The 17,849-nt window shown below is 38.0% G+C and overlaps 1 protein-coding gene across 1 annotated transcript in view; it reads left to right on the top strand.

Annotated features, from left to right (window-relative positions):
* Positions 1-594: 594 nt before the first annotated feature.
* Positions 595-17,849, top strand: part of Lmx1a (LIM homeobox transcription factor 1 alpha) — a 30,733-nt gene continuing 13,478 nt past the window's right edge. The window contains exon 1 of the mRNA XM_067786757.1: positions 595-1,554. Coding sequence (XP_067642858.1) covers positions 900-1,554 — 655 coding nt within the window. The 5' untranslated portion in view covers positions 595-899. The remainder of the gene's footprint in view (positions 1,555-17,849) is intronic.

Raw genomic sequence — 17,849 nt, 5'->3', positions numbered from 1 at the left:
ATGTAAGTATTGTTTTCAATAAAACCGTTTAACTTAAAAATTTTTTTTAATTATTTTATTTTGGATTTTGTTGTTATCGAACATTTTAAACCAAGCTTCAAAATTTCATTGCCCACATTGCATCACAAAACACACACATAAGATACATATATGTAAGTGTGTAAGTGTATTTATAAAGTACACTTCAAATTGAACAACATTTTGTTTATAAAATTGTGCATCGACGGTTTATGGAAACCCTACGAATTTGAGAGCCCCAAGGTGGTGGTTGCAATGTTTATTAGTGTTCACGTGTTATTGTTGTAGTCATATTGTTGTTACTGGAAAGAGTACGGACAACAATGTGCTTTTGATTTGTTTGAAAAGCGTACGAAGGGTTGATCCGTTATCATTTTTGCATGGTGCATGAAGTCGGAATTCTCAGCGCTGACAATGTGAACGGGCGGCTAAAGAGAGAGCTCGGATTTACTGGTGCTGCCAGTGAAATGTTATGATTTCATCGTCTGCCCAATTCAAATGTTAACTGACAGTGGACGTTGACGGTTGTGCTTACGTGAATACCAAAAGTAAAAAAGTACATACAAAAAAAAAAAAACATAATTTAACCCATACATACATACATATTTAGCACTGAAGTGTTCATAAATGATAAACGGAATTTTTTTTGGAAAATCCAAGGCGCGCGAATATCCTCGATGAGGAGGCGGTGGAAGTAAAAAAAAGATGTGCGTGAATCGAAACCAAGCTTACAACAACACGATCTACAAGTGCAACCACATAGTGTGTCGTTAAAACAAAAAAAAAAAAAAACAGTGATTTTCTAAGAATTAATTCAAAATAAAACTAAAGTCGTACAAGCCATTGTCTTCATCGCAAAGTGTGGTCATTCTAAATAGACAATGCTTGAATTCTATCCGATGCCCACAAATTTAAGTCGTGCCGCTGGTTTTTATCCTCACCATCAAAATCATGGAGGTGCGCGTCAATTCAGTAATGTGCCTAATTCAATTGGGACAACAATTAATGCAAGTGGATTAGCTGGTGGTAATGGCAATTGCGGACAACACCAGCAGCAGCAACAACAACAACAAAAACAATTAACTGCCTCTCCGACGCATGCCACATGCGCACCCATTAATAGAAATAATTGCAATACACCGGCAACAGCAGCCACTTCGACGCCAACATCAACTACATCCACATCCGCATCCGCATCTGTATCGTCATCAACATCTCAGACGACGGCTGAAGCAGTAATAGATTTTGCCAACATCAACGGTAGCGAAAAACCAACGGTGTTAGCCCCTGAAGTCAATTCCACTACAACACTTACTGCATCAGCTTCCACGTGTTCCTCAACCTCCTGCTCTTCATCAAATTTATTAATGATTCCCACCTCCATATCAACGTCTTGTTCATCATCACCCGCTTCGTCGTCATCCTTACTGGCGGTGTCTGCGTCAACCTTGACTCCTACACCAGCATCTTTTATACCGACGGCAATGAAAATGACGACGGCGACTGAGCTGCCTTCTGGATGTAATGGTCGAACAGGTACATTAATCGTGGCTAAGAGTTTTGCATATTTTTAAATAACAACAACTACAACAGTTGTGAAAAAGGGTAATTTTTTAAGGAGACGAAACAAAATTGTCTGTGCCTTGAGATAAACTTACGTGCTTCCCAAAAAAATTACAAACTTAAGAATGTTACAGGAAAATTAAAGACACATTCAGCTACCAATTCAGTATCATAACGGAGTATCATGAGGATAGGAAAAAAATCAATTGGGCGGATGTTGTTCTGCGCGAGCATTGATTGTCTCAATTTCTCTTACCTTGGGAAATCAAAGTTTTATGCAAATCCGAATGAAATTTATAATCAAACCGTTTAAACACAACGGTAGGTTCGTACACCAGGAGACCGAAATGTTGCTTCATCACATAAAGAAATTGTATTATCAACAAATTTTAGCTAAGCTCCCCCGCGTAGTGCTAATATAATTATGATATTAGGGTACACAGTTCAAATAGTTGATACGTTTGTGAACTCAACCGAAACTCAGAGCAGTCCGACTGAGTTTGGTTTTATAATATATACGTTTATGTCAAACACACGGATTGTTTATATCAAATTACCTTGTAATCGAGTGTACAATGAAAAGATCTTACCTTGGTAAAATATAAGTCTTATCAAAACCCTTAACCATTTTAAGAATAATTGTATCCGGTTGCAAGGCAACTCCACTTTGAGTTTCACTACCATTCCATTTTTAGCAAAAATAATTCGCTTCATTGACGCAATGCAATGAGATACAATTCCACAATTCCAATACAAGTATCAAGGGATGTGATTACAATATTTTTATATCGGATTGTATGAAATGTCCGTTCAAGTCTATGACTTAAAGCCGCATCTACTAATCACATTCACCTAGATGAATGTCGCTTGCCGGCAGCACTTGGGGAAAAGATAAAGAAACGTTGCTAACCAAATATGATCTAAAAAACATATACTGGAAAAGGATGTAGGCTTGTCAAAATGCTTCATTCAGAAAGGTCACGGGATGTTTCCTTATGAAACCTGCACATAATCTACATAACGAGACCAAAGACAATTTTTGCTTAATTGTCGCAAGCCAGGACACCCTAAAAAGGAACTGCTTGATTCAGCCTCGCCTCCACGAGGTTTAAAGAACATCTCCATAAGCTCTTTGATGAGATCCGGCACCTTCCAACACAGCCGTTTGATCCAGACGAGCATGAAAAGGCCCTAGGCAAAATTCACACAGAATCGGTAGACGCTTTTAACCGGACGCGCCTCGTTATCAATATTCAACATCCTTCGCTTGCAGAAGAAGAAAGCATACTACCTAGAGAGACTCGAGTCACCCTGGCCCAACTTCGTTCTGAATACTGTAAAAGGTTAAACCTTACTTTTCAGAATTAACTCCGACATACGTAATGTATGTTCTGCATGCCATGTTTCCCCACATGACAACAACAATTTTTTCAATTGTAATGTGGAACCTACGCCTCTCACACTGAGCTCACTATGGTCCACCCTTGTTGAAACAGCTAGTTTCCTTGGACTCCCGTTAGAGGACTTTGATGAAAATTTGTGAGTGGTCGAAGCTGGTGAATGGGGCGAAGCACTGTTAAAATAGAAACAAAAACAAAAACTCTCATCTACTGACCACATTTGCACTATATCCGATTCCGCATAACCTAATGCACATTTCAAAAAGAATATTGAGTACATATTTACTCACTCTTCAATTATCAATTGTTATCCACAAACGTTCCATAACTTAGAGTGTGCATTATACCCATAACATACGATAAGCATCTGCTTATCCTGCATTAAGTCAACCATATTACTAACCTTTTTGCTCAACGGGTATACACCTGGGTCACAATTAAGGAAAAAAACGCATAAATGGGACATGGAACCTTCGCAATTCATCCGAATCCTCAACCAGGAGACAAGGCCTGAATAAAAGTATTGAGAAACAATATATACAGGTCACTACTGGCTTGTCTTGTTCCCCGCGGTACAGTTTTTAGCGACCGCGTAAATGATACACGTGATCAAATTGCTGCCTTTGGAGTAATATACCACTCTGAATTGGATAGCCATGGTATTATAGTCGCCTTTTGTGAGCGGTATACCTACCTTTGGCATATTATACCACCCTTAACCGCAGCTTGAAATAAAGTTTTTAGTCGTGAAATGGAAGATAAGATGAGACAGTTTTTGTCGGGTAAGCACGCGTTGCCAACTCATGTTTCATATGAAAATAACACTCAAAGAGTATTCCGGGGAACAAAACTCTACTGTGATCGCTGCAGGATCGACTTTTCGAAGACAAAAACAACGACATATAGCAATTTTTTAGCACCAAGTCTCAAAAATTTACAGATAGTTTTTATCCGACTAGAGTAGTAGGTACTCAGAAAGAACACCTAAAATGAAAAAAACACTTCCAAAAAAAAATGTCTTCAAAATTGAGGACAATTTCTATGGAATCAAAAAAAATAATATTTTTGTATAAAATTAATTTGAGGGAAAATATTTCTTCGCTGGCAAAACGTTGCATTGTTATCTTATAGCTTTATCAAAGCGTCAAAGCGAAGAAACGCGACAAAAGCGTTGTTGTATTTCAAACCCCTTCATAAATGCTTGTTTTGCCGTTTGTTGTTCAATTTTGGTCCCGATTGGAGACGATAAGGGGATGGCATAGTGGTTCAAGTAGATATTATATAATACTGGGTATTCATAGCATAAGGTAGATTTTATAAAAAGTGGGCGGTGTTATCGTCCTAAACTGCTCATTTTTATTAGCAACATGAGATGAGTGACAACGAATCTACAAACCAAATTTCATAAAGATACATACAAATTGGCTCAAGCTATTGTGTTCATAGACGGACGGACATAACTTAATTAATTTTTTTTTTTCACCTTAACTGTTTTGATATAAGAAGTCTATATCTATCTCGATTAGTTTATGCCGTTGCGGATTAGCTCTGTGCGAACAAAATTAGTACAATCTGTGAGCTTTGCTGAACTGAGTATAATTAAAAAGTCTTTGAAGAACTAAAGAAGCTCGTTCCTCATTAAAGGCAAGAAACTGGGTATTTCGTTAAATTGATTTAAATATGTTTTTTTTTTTTGTTTTAATGATTTTACAAGGGCACCTTCATTATAAGAACTTAGGTTATGTTAGGTTGAGGTCGCTGCCCGAGGGCACACTTAGGTCAGTAGTATTAGGCCCGTTGTGATACCACGTAAATACACCGTTACCTTTCCTCTTCGAACAATTTTGGGGACCTGATGAAAGCTACCAGGTCCTTAACGTCATGCTTCACAACCGAGCTCAGATTGTCAAGAAATGGAGCACCCAGAAAGCGCTGTCGTGCTCCGCTTAGTGCTGGGCAGTTGCAAATGAGGTGAACCACCGTTTCCTCCTCCTCATCCTCTTTACAACTCCTACAGCATCGACGATAAGGCGCTCCTAACCTTTCTGCATGCCTGCCTATGAGGCAATGACCAGTTAGTGCACCCACAAGTGTGGAAATTGTATCCCTTCTTAGGCTGTACACGTGACGGGATCTTTTAAGATTCCATTTAGGCCAGGTTTCTTTAAATATTCGACACCCCGGTGTTTGTAGCCATCTTTCGTCGGCTTGACGATGGATGTTCTCTTTTGGCATTAGATTGCATGTGGGCAGGGGGCATACCTAAGCGTTCTTGGCCAGGAAGAACCTGCCTGGTTGTACCCTGCCTAGCGAGTTCATTTGCAATGCAGTTTCCCTCGATGTCCCTATGTCCAGGGACCCATGTGAGGTGTACACGGTTCTGTTGAGCCAACTCTTGAAGTGATCGGCGACAGTATAGTACTAATCCAGAATTAAACGAGTAGGAGACAAGATATTTTATGGCAGCTTGGCTGTCGCTGAAAATAAAAATGTCTTTGCCGACGGTGTGTGACCCTATCCTAGCTGCGGCTTCCATGCTGCAACTTCTGTCTGGAATACACTGCAGTGGTCGGGTAGTCTGAAGGAGAGCTGGATGTCAAGGTCCCTTGGGTATACTCCACCTCCAACTCTACCGTTTAGCTTGGAGCCGTCCGTGTATATGGAGATGCTGCTGTCAATAGCAACGCACCTATCCGACTCCGTTCAGTCATCCCTGCTGGGGATGTTTATCTTAAAGTTTGTTTCCGCAACTGTTGTGGTCGCACAGCGATCCGTGATAGGAGAAGGAAAACTGTATTTGGTTAGTATACTTGAGTGTCCCGTGGTTTTGTTGTTCCAACACGACAACTCCCTTAGACGCAGAGCTGATGTTGCCGCCGCTCGATAACCAGCTAGATCCAATAGAAGGATATCAAGAATGACCTGAAGAGCTTCATCATGCTGGATCTGTGGACTTTACCCAACGAGTTTAGGTTTGACGCCTTGCTCAAGGCTGGCCACCATACGACTATCCCATACAGCAGTATGGGTCGGAAAATCGCGGTATAAATTCATCTGCATATGTTGGGGGTGAGTCCCAATTGTTTGCCAATGGCTCTTTTACATGTGTATAATGCAATGTATGCTTTCTTTAGTCGCTGAATGATGTTGTCCTTCCAGTTCAGCTTTTTGTCTAAAACTACGCCTAGAAATTTGGCCTTATCTGCCAGGCTTAGGCGCACCCCATTTAGTTCTGGTAGTTTTAACGATGGTATTTTGTATCGTTTGGTATGTAAGACAAGCTCGACTTTATCGGAATTGACGCTGAGTCCACATCGGGAGGCCCATAGGGAAACCTCTCGCAATGCTGCCTACATCAAGTCGCATAAAGTTTGAGGGAACTTGCTTTTGTAGGCAATCGCTAGGTCATCGGCATATGCCACAACCTTCCCGATCCTTCAACTAGTATCTCTTAATAGCGAGTTTACCGTTAGGTTCCATAGTAGAGGGGAAAGGACACCACCCTGGGGCGTGCCCCTTGCGACAAATCATGTTATATCAATCTTATCCCGTGAGGAAGGCACTTTCCTTCCCCTGAGCAGTTGATCAATCAGTCCCACTAGGGGTTTATTTACGTCCAGACCAGTTAAAACATTGTTAACGGCGTGTGGACATATATTGTTGAATGCTCCTTCAATGTCTAGGAAGGCCACAAGATAATAATGCTTTTCGCACAAGGATGTTTCGATAGTAGGGACTAGGCTGCGTAGCGCAGTCTTCGCAAATTTGGTGTACCAGTGTTGATAGCCCCAAATGAGGTTCCTATCGATGTTCGTAGTGAGAAAATCGCTAATTATTCTCCCAAGGTTATTGAGTACGAAGGATGAAGGACTGATAGGTCTTTAGTCCTTCGGCTCGTTGTGAGAGGCTTTGCCTTCCTTAGGAATAAATATGACCGTGGCGCTCCTCCATGCACACGGAATATAGTTTAGAGCCAAACAAGCGGTATATATGTGCCGCAGCTAGTTGGATGATAACTCCAAAGACTAGATAAGGTGAGCGGGGACAATCCCGTCTGGTCCAGCAGCCTTAAAAGGTTTAACACTGCCCACCTAACCCTCTCCTCAGTGATGGGTATACTCACAGCTTGGTTTGCTGCAGGTACTTCCGGTGCGTTGGGCATGCTTCACGGGTAGTGTGTGTCTAGGAGCAGCTCTAGGGTTTCTTTGAAAGCACGCACCGCAGCCTTGGTGTGTCGGAGACAGTTTCGACTCCAGTGCAGAAATTTCTCCACGAAGTTCTCTTCGCTTGTCTCAGGGCTTTTTTGTAGGTCCTTAGTTTGCCCTTGTATTCTAGCCATTGTGGCCCATTATAAGAACTTATTCAATATTAAATTTTATCATAATGCAATAATAAAGTTGATGTCAACAACATAACCTCACTTTTTTCGGCAGCTCTATTTGCCAGTATTTAATTGTATTACAAAAGTATTAAATTTTAACTGCTTAATTTTTCGTTCAAATTTCCTCTAAAAAAATAGTTTTCTGTAAAATTGTTTCTATATTATTTTGGGCAATACGAAGTTAAGTTAATCTTTTTGTCTAAAAAATTCTGGTAGCGGGTTATATAGTTATTATACTGCTAAACGTATAGTAAAATCTACTCCGATCGTAGTAGAATTCAAAGGCAGTTATGTATGATAGACAACCCTATAAAATATGCATGCCGAACTTGTCAGAATAAGGGAAAACGTCAACGGGATGAGAACACCTGAATATTCATTTCATCATGAAATTTTATTAAATATGTATGTATATACGTTTATCCTACCATGATAAAAATATTACAAGGTAAAACTCATGGTGAAACCACCAGGTGAAGTAAAAAGAAAAAGACAGAAGATGTACGCTATCTGAAACGGTAGGGATGTATTTTCAACCGTCAGAAGAGGGTATCCATTATTTAGTTGAGATTTACTGACTTTGCGGCACATAAATGGTTTTCGGGTTCGATGAAAAGTTTAAAAGTCACACTTGGAAGTGATCGTAATACTTATAAATTTGTTTCCATCCCTAAAAACACTTTGTAATTTCCATCTGCTCTGTTGATTTGTCGTTAAGAGTTGGAAGTAGATCAAATGCCCTTCTAATATATTATACAACCTTGATCATATCATCCCCCAAAAAATCTTGACAGTTGAATTTATGATGCATTACTAATGATACCAAAGTTATTTCTATTTACTAAAATATGTCAGTGGATATACTAGCCCCGCGGCAGTCAGCTCAGAACCAAAAGATGCTGATCCAAAATGAGCCGAACTCATATATCTTTAATTACAATCCATAACTGTAACTTTTTTAGGGCAAAACAACAACAGTGAGTTACAACTTTCTGTAAATATATTTGGAATACCATTGTTTTAGCGAGGTTTGTACATAAATAAGGTATAATACGAAAGTTTTGGTGTTCTTGTTGTGGGAATGACAAAAATATTCCCCGAAAGTCTTCAGTACCACTGCACAGGGGAAAAGAAAAATTTTCAGATAGCCGAATGACAGAACAAGAAAGGATTTAGAGCAAGACAATAGACGGCTTACTTCAACTGGTTATTCCACCATGGGTTTTCCCTTCTCGTATTTTTATCGTCTATTCTAGTTCTACTTCGAAAAACTTTGTAAGCAATAATGTAATGATAGAAAGTGGCTGAAGATTTGGCAGCTGTCACATCGACCGCCCTTAGCTCCAGTGAGCTCCAGGTTGTATTTTGAAAGTACAAGAGCATGGGGGCATAAAAGAGGGCGCCTTTTTGAAATGGTACTTAAATTCCTACTTTTTCAATAATAATAAAATACAAAAAGGAGTGTATTTAGATTGATTTTTTCGCAATTTAATCATAAAATTTATGAAATGAAAATTGTTTTTTTTTTTAATTTTAAAACGTTTGCAGCTTTCAAATTTCTTTTGAGGGCTCGAATGCTAATAAACGACCAAAAATGCCAGCAGAGGTGTCAAAAGACATGTTTTTACTTCGGTATGAATAACCTGAAAGATTTCACTAATGCCAAAAAATATTTGCAAAAAAAAAAAACGTTTAAAATTGTATGCACAAAAGTGTTCTGTGAAAAAGGGACCTGGATCTTACCCCCGGTTTTGGAACGGCCCCGGGTCATTGCTCAGATTATTGGTACCGAGGTCAAAACGTGTCTCTTGAACACTTTCTCGACATTTTTGGACGTGTATTAAGAGTCTACTCCTCTTCTGGAGTATTGACTAAGGTAGTTTTTAATATATTACATGATGGGAAAAGATATTCAACACACAACAGGAGGACGGACAAGGCAGCAGCTATACTAATTTGGTGGAATATATATGAGGTTCTGGCTTTAGTCTTGATCCCTTAAACCTGAGATGTTTGAGCTGTGAGAAGATCCGTTTTTTGCCACCTAACATTGCATTCGACGCTGCGGTGAACTGTGGGCAGGGGCTACGGAGCCGAAGAGATCGTGTACACATTTGGTCAAGCCTTCGCTGACAGCGCACGTTGTTGCTTTAACGACAAAGACACTCACCATATGCTTTGGGGGAATGTTGGGTGTTGATAGTCCTTTGCCGGACATAGATTCGGTTCGTTCGATTTGATATGACCAAGTTAGAGCTTCTAGGTCACACCGCCCTCTTCACATGGTAGAAAAGCTTCTGATAACCATTCACTGGAAATGATCATCATGAGCGGCGGACTTATAGATAAATGGGATCATTATACAAAGGTATAATGTAGCCATGATCCCCGTCCTGGGCTTGGAACTCGCCACGTAAAACGACATTAGTACAAATAAAGCAGAGCTACGAGGTATAGAGGGCATGTTGTTTCCTATTAAGAATCATGTAAGCGGCGGTGAGATATGCCTATGCTCGGACAGCGAAGCGATAATACGCTGGTGTATCGCGAGACACCTCTGAGTGGCATACCCTCCAACTTCAAAAAAACAACGGACACCTGTAAAATCACCAAGCAAACTTGGCCTGATCACAGCCAGAAAAGAACAGAGTTTTTATTAAATATGCCTAGAAAAGATATATTCAGGATCACATCCACAAGAACAGAATATTGGTCGTTTGGCCTGCATTGGGATAGAATGCAATCCCCTTCAACGGCAGGGGAGGACGGTTGTAAGGGAACAGTCACCCACTTTGTCTGTGAGTGCCCAACATTTGAGAACATTAGGTATCGAACTAAAATATGTTTTGCGCTACCCGATTTAATGGCCGTATCCCAATGATCCCTTAAAGGGATCAGGGGACATTTTGATTTAACCAAATGGTTTGAGTAAAACAAACACAGCGTATATTACGTAATTGGTTCCATGGGAATACAATGTGCATGAAAATGGCGATAAAGCGGGCGAGGTCTCTCCGACCGAGCAGCATAGCCACCAACCGAACAACCAGGAAATTCATAAGGTCAATTATTTTGCTCGCACCTCTATGTATTAAAATGTTGACGGTTATATGTAGATCCGATACGTTTTGCTAACAAGCACCGATAAAGGTACAAGATGGGTTTCAAAATATATTCGAACCTTTTCATGTTCATTTTGCCATCTTCTCGGAACCATGTCAGGATTGTTTATGGCGCTACTACGAAATCATTTCAAGAAGGGGACTCGACTCAAAAACTCCTGCGATGTCATTACTAGATTAATTATATTGATCTCGAAAAGAATCACGCTATCACTGCTCAATAAGCATTGGAATAGTGCTGAGATAATGCGCGTTTTTGAAACAAGTTTCGATACGGGGCGTTCTTCAATAACTATTTGAAATAAAGCCGCCAATCGGAACAAAACCTGCAATGAAAGTTGTAAAAACATATTTAAAATAATTATTATCGGTTTTATTTATTAATTTGGCAAAAATTTAAACAACCTGACATCAATACGGACAAGGCGACGGCTTTTTCGATTATATTTTGTAAATCTCTTCAAAGCCTTTTCTCTCGGGAGTGGGATTTGAACCCGCACCATTGTACAGGTCTACAAGTAGGAAATGTAGCAGCGCGCACATACACAGCCACGCTCACCTGATAAAATGCTTGTTCATGTACGTTTTTTTTTTTGTGAATGCTATTTGGCACTGTTGTAGTTCTTTGGTCCAAGAAATGTGTAGTAGCTGCTAACGAAAACTGCGTAAAATTTTTATCGTAAAATTACAAAGAAATATCCTTATTTACTTTAAAACGAGCACTTAATTATATCTCTCTTTAAAATCTATATGTTTTGGACAATTTTAATTAATAAATTGTGATACTTTATTACCGGGAACAATTGCTAAAACACGACCAAAACCTTCGGGGGAGGTATTAGTAGACGCGTTTTTGCCTCGCTTCCAATAATTCAAATACTTTTTCGCCTTTGGACTATTGATAACAGGACAAAACGCGTCTTTTCATTTCTCTTTCCACATTTTTGGACGGGTTATTGCAGACGACCTCGGTTTCAAATTGTTTTTCGCGGAGAACTTTTGAACGGGTAAAAAAACTTAGAACCCGTGTTTGTATTCTTAATACTGGAATAACTACGTGTCCTCAGATACCCAAATTCAAGACTTTTGTATAATTTTCTGTAGGATCCATATAGGTGCACTACATTTTCATAATAAATTCGCTCAAAAAAATTTACCATCACAGCAACCCATATCTGATATTCCGCTCCTTTTTTTGTTTCCCTGCGTCGCTTTCCACGACAGCAACCCCGGTAATTTTGACACTACGTTCAGTGTCAAACGCATGTTCCACGCAGGTTCCACTCAGTTCCGCAATAGTTTGACACTGACCGAAGTGTCAAACGGCAGTGTGTTAGAAAGAGAAAGGAATTGTTTGCTTCTCATACATATCATACTTGTAAACCTGTACTATGACCCGCACTCCTACGATGGTATCAGTTATATTATAATTATTTTTTTTATTATATTTATTCTAATTTCAAAACATCTTACCATCATTTAATTCCGCAGTGCTTTCTCAAGTAATTAATTTCAAATAAACAAAATTATTGAGTGAGAATTGTCACACGTTTGATTGATACAAAAATCAACACAAAACGGAATTTCAGAAAAAAGTGATGCCGTTGTACTTTTTTTCAGAAAAGACGATTTGTATAGTTTTACATACATTTTTTCCTCTGAATAAAAAAGGTGTTTTGTAAAGCGACCACATTCTTATTTCTAAGGGCGTTCAAGATGGCGGCGTTAGAGCGAGAAACTGCTTACATCCGCCACCTTCTATAATTCCATCATGAGCAACAACATTAAAAGTTTTTAGAGAGGACTCGTATGAAGAAATTTAATTAGATTTCGTAGTATTTAAAAAAACATTTCCGCGAATTTAAACATAAAGATCTTATACATATACATATAATATTTTCGTATCACCGTGTTTGTGGTTGAACTCCTTCGAAACGGCTCGAACGATTCTCATGAAATTTTTTGAGCACCTTGTTTAGGTCTGAGAAAGGTCTTATTTATTTTTCATACCTAAATTAGTAAGGCTGGTCTTTCCCTAAACTTTTTTATGAAACAACACTCAAAATACATACAACCCTCTGGGACTAGGACTGGGACTCGGAATTAGGAATGAAGAGAAACACGAGGGAAGGAGAAATAAACCGGGAAAGAAATCGGGTTAGGGAAAAAGGGATGGAAAAGTTGGAGAGGGAGAAAGATACGCAGAGAGAGAAATAAATTAAAGGATGAAGAAGAGGTGGATAGGGGGGAGGGAGTGTCAGAGGTAAAAACTTATTAAAAGTTATTAGACCAAAGCTAGGGTAAAATAGTCAGCCGGGTCTGCTAGTATCTATATAGAAAGTGGATGCAATATAATGAACGTTTTATATCCTAATTTCAGGGGATTATAAAACGGTTTTCCACTAAGCACAGCATCGCTGCTTTTTTGACTCTAAGTTAGAACAAATATGGGGAACTCGTTGTAAGGTCAGATGACTGACAACGTTCCTCCACTAGCTACTCAGTTAAGAGCGTAGGTTAATGCCAGAAAACTGAAAAGTTTCATGGTTAACGGTGGTTTGGGTACAAACTAATTTTGATGAAGTTAAGCTTACAACGTTTCTCGAGCCTCCCACTCGTATCTGTATACATTTGAATGTAGAAAATATTTGGAATAGTCTTGTAATTTCTCTTCTGCAACTCAATTTGCATGCAAATTCTTTCCTAAATAAATAAAATCAAATGACATCGCATAAATAAAACTCGGACAAAAAGTATTTTCCACTCATTTAGCTTATCTACAACATTCTAATTCATAATAAAAATGCTCAAATGCCCACTTCCTCTAACGGAATGAAGTGCAATCCAAAAGATTTTATTACTTACTGTAAACGCATTCATATATTTATTTATTTATTTACATACAAATGTGGAACAATAAAAAAACAAAACGAATTGGAAGGCATACCTGAAGAAAACTTGCTTACCTGATATATGTATATATGTATGATTGTATATGTATAGATGTGTGCGTAGGCGAATGTGCATGTGTGATTGTGTGAGTGGTAGGGAGAAATGAGATGCACGTAAGTTGACCACGAAATTATGCCGGCAATGAACCTGAAAAGCGCACACGCCAATTATAAATACATACAGACATACACACATTCGTTTGTGTTTCAATACGATTGGACGAACACTAAATAACAGTACCTATTTTTACATGCACATATCCATACTTCATACATTCATGCAGATTATGAATTGTGCAAGAGTGCATATTTTCAGGCGTATACACGTATGTATGTATAAGTGCATTAGTGCATCACATGCGGCACCTACATCCTTGCGTTGATAGTGGATGCCACTTCAAATTTTTGAAATAAACGCAAATTTTTCTTAGCAAAATTTCATTCCAATAAACTCCTAGAATTTATCAAAATTCGCAAACAATGCCAAAATGCTGAGAAGCGCCGGCATTCTAAAATTCTAAATTTATATCCCCAGCATAAGTATTTATGTATGTGTATTTGTAATTAGTTGGGTATATTAATATATCCAAATATCGTATTTATGTATATACTTAGATTGATGTGTGTATATGTTAGATTTTGCTAAAATTACTTACCTACTTACATATGTTGGTATGTTTATATGTAGTAACATGCAAGTCATGTGAAGACTCACTGGTTACATATAATCACACTAACATCAATGCAGCAGCGTTGTGCTTAGCCACAAATATTTCTGTTGACATGTGTGCGGATGACAAGCCGTCGCCAAATACACCTTGTGGTTGAGCATGAACGTAAGCCACCTACAGTACACCTCAAGCACACATGCTTTCTTGCTTAGGATGGAATAACGGTTTCATCCACATATGGATTTTCGCCCCTAACTTCATCTACATATGTAGCACAGCTGCCACATTCATCATTGATTCATTGCATTCACTTCGGTTGAAATTTGAACGCTAATTCCAATGTGTAAATATGGCTATAAAGTATGGATAACATTTTTATTTTCATCTTCACCTCAACACTGTATATCATCTGGAGAAATGAACTGGAGGATATAACTTTGAGAACTATATATTTTCAAAACTTCCTTAAAGTTGGATATTTATAAGAGAATGATGTTGGATATCAACTTGAGAACTATATATTCTTAGAAGGCTGGACAAATTATTTTCGATGTTTGTTGAGATAGCATCACCATCATGGTATATGTAGCACAACAACCACAGGATTAAAAAAATTTAAATTAATTTTACGAGAACTACCTTGCATCAGGAGGTAGTATTGGAGACGTACGGACTTTGGGATTGGCATCGCTACATTTATCTTGTATTTGACATGGAATTGTTCTACGAGTAACAGAAATTTTCAACCGTTGCGTAATTTGTTAATAAAAAAGATGTTAACCCTAAGTGTTCAATGGACACACTTTCAAAACATTTTGGGTATACAGTCTAAGGACTAAGGATGCAAAAATAATATTTATGTATCTTTTTCTCCAATACTATCTGAGTAAAAATATACAGCTGCCAGCATAGCAGTCACAGCACTTAAAATATGTTGTTACTTTGTTTGGAACATGGCTAAATTATACAATTGGCTCATCTCATCAGCTGATTTTATTTTTTTCATTTCACTGGTTTAGGGATTTTCAAAAGAAGATGGCAAACGCAAAATGTAATCAGCACATTGGCAATTATTTTCTGCCGTAGTGGTAAATTTTTTATAAAAATATAGTTTCAAATCACTTTAAGCTATTTTTTTTACTGAATGCATCTAATTTAGCGCATTTTTTTCCCGCAACACACAAGAATTGCAAAGTTTTATGTTTCTCTCCATTCCATTCGCCTAACATCAACACGCAGATTTTGACAATCTGAACAAACGTGTGTTGTTGCTGTGAAGATAAGCCAACCGTATAGTTGAACCATGGTTGGGAAAACTTTTTTTTTCTGATTTTGTCACTTTTATATCCTCCGCAAAAGTCAGCATCTGACGGCAGCACAGCTAAATAGGTTTGGTCGTTTTGCTGTGCTCTAAATATGAATTTTCAAACCGTCAAGGTTTTCAACTCGAATGATGGGTTCGTAATTGTGCACAGTTTTCTTAAACACAGAATAAGTGATGCGCAAAAACTGTGCGATCACATTTGGCTGACCCCATTAGGAAGATCGAAGAATGGACTGATAAGGTAAATTGCAACGGGCTAACCCAAATCTCAAAGCCGGGTTGAAAAGGGTAGCCATCCTCTTCGAGATCTGTGTTCAGCAACAATAACATCGACGCTGGCAAGACAATAGTCGTAGGCCATGAAATTATCTAGTCCGCAAGTCGTTTCTTCAATTTGCTAGCTTGGCACGGATGCATAAGGGTGGTGGTATAACCTACGGAGCATATCTCCGAACATTGGCTTGAGAAAAGACAACATAAGTGGTAGCAGTTGCAGTCACACTGGGTTAAAAGCAATCGGTGGCCTTTATATGACGAAATACGATGTCTTTTTAGAGCTGCAGGATATTAAGCCTGCGAAGCTTTATCAACATTCAAGCCCAACGATATGTATACTGTTAGATGAGATTTTTCAGCTATCTTTTAAATATTTAACATTAACTTGAAGTGCTTAGTTCGCGAGTTGTGGTACCAAAATGGGACGTAGGCTTTAATGGGAGTCAATTAAGACTTGCAAAATCCACAAAGCAATTATACTTGCGAGCATCGTTAACAGGCATTTTGCAAACGTATGGAAGCTTTGGCGATGGCTCATACTTACAAGCCCTCTATGCAAGCAAAGGAAAATGGAGCTTACAACTTCTCAAAGTTTTTTTAGACACCCAAAGTTGTTGAAAAGGTTTTGGGCAACATTAATAAGTTTGATGGTCAAATCTACCTAACTGCTTCCGAGCGCTTACGTGGTAAAACCAATGGACGCTCTGAAAAAATAAACTTATCACATTGTTGAAGCAATTGTTAAATATGGCATTGGCAGTTACTGCCAAAATTAGAATATTTCATTGCTTTCGCTATTGCTTTGATGCTACAACTTTCACAGAACAGCAACAGACAAATTAAAATTTTCAAAAATCAAGCAGCTCTATTAGCCAGTATTTATGTGTATAAGAAAAGTAATAAAATTGTCTGCAAATTTTTTTATGTGCTGTTTGGGAATCTTAATCTTTTTCTCCAAAAAATTCTGATAGCGGCCTATATAGTGTGTTATGTTACTAAACGTATAGTAAATCTACTCCGATCGTAATAGAATTCAAATAATGTTATATATGACAGATGACCCTCTAAAATATACATGCCCAACTTGTCAAAATAGGGGAAAACGTCAACGGAATGAGAACACCTGCATCAAGGCGAATCTATACCCGTTGGTAGCAAAGCAAATTCAACCAATTCGCCGTGCAGAAGAATGTCAAGTCAAAACAATATTTTTATTGATTTCGATTGACTGACATATTGGAGTACAAGGCGTTGTATGGTAATTAGTCAAGAAGAAGCAATAAGCTGTTGGGGTAACAACACCTGGTACTGAATTCCCCTTGACTTGAATGTTAATTTCATCATGATTAACAATAACGTTGGATTTTTTTTATTTGACTTTCGCTTTGCTACTGTTTTGTAAATTTTAGCGTTAATAAAAAGTTCGAGAAAAATTAAATAAAAATTTTAACTTATTTCAAACTCAAGTTAACCTCGTATAAGAAATTATATAAAATTCTATCTATCCAGAAGAAGCCAATGGAAACGCGCTAAATTGTTTCGAAAATTATAAAGCTCTTATATCACATCGGTTCATACATAGACAAATCATTCATCTTTTTTGTGCCCTTTCTGAAACCAGCAGAAAAGGAATTCATGCGGAGAACTCTTTTTAAAACTAATTTTCAACTAAATTTGTGGAAGGTCACATACCACATGAAAAAAAAACTTGTGGTTTTAAAATGTTTTTAATTTTTAAATGTTTTAAATAAGTTAAATATTGAAAAATTAACTGCGAAGCTCCAATCAACTTTAATTTTTTTTTTTAATTATGCTCAACGAAGTCAAACATATATTTGATGTATATCAAATATTATTCATTAATATACATTCAAAATAATTTTGCTTTGTTCTTAAAATGTAGTTGTTTGGTTCAGTCCATTCGAAACTATTTTTCAGGTACATTATAAAAGGATACTGAATAGTTAAGGATTAAAATTGTAACTTGGTCTTCTTTTTATACCAATAAGCAACTTTTTGTGTCACTATGAACACATTCATATCTGAGGTTCTTACGAAGCGGAGAGTTCAACCTAACCTAACCTGTTGCCAATGAAACTTTCTTTCTTCGTTTTTAAGGGTTCAAAAATGTTCCTACAGATTG

The sequence above is a fragment of the Eurosta solidaginis genome, chromosome 5 (genome assembly GCF_040869045.1).
Source record: "Eurosta solidaginis isolate ZX-2024a chromosome 5, ASM4086904v1, whole genome shotgun sequence".
Classification (NCBI taxonomy): Eukaryota; Metazoa; Arthropoda; class Insecta; order Diptera; family Tephritidae; genus Eurosta; species Eurosta solidaginis.
The sequence above is the reverse complement of the archived record's forward strand: the minus strand, read 5'-3'. Positions and strand labels throughout refer to the sequence as shown.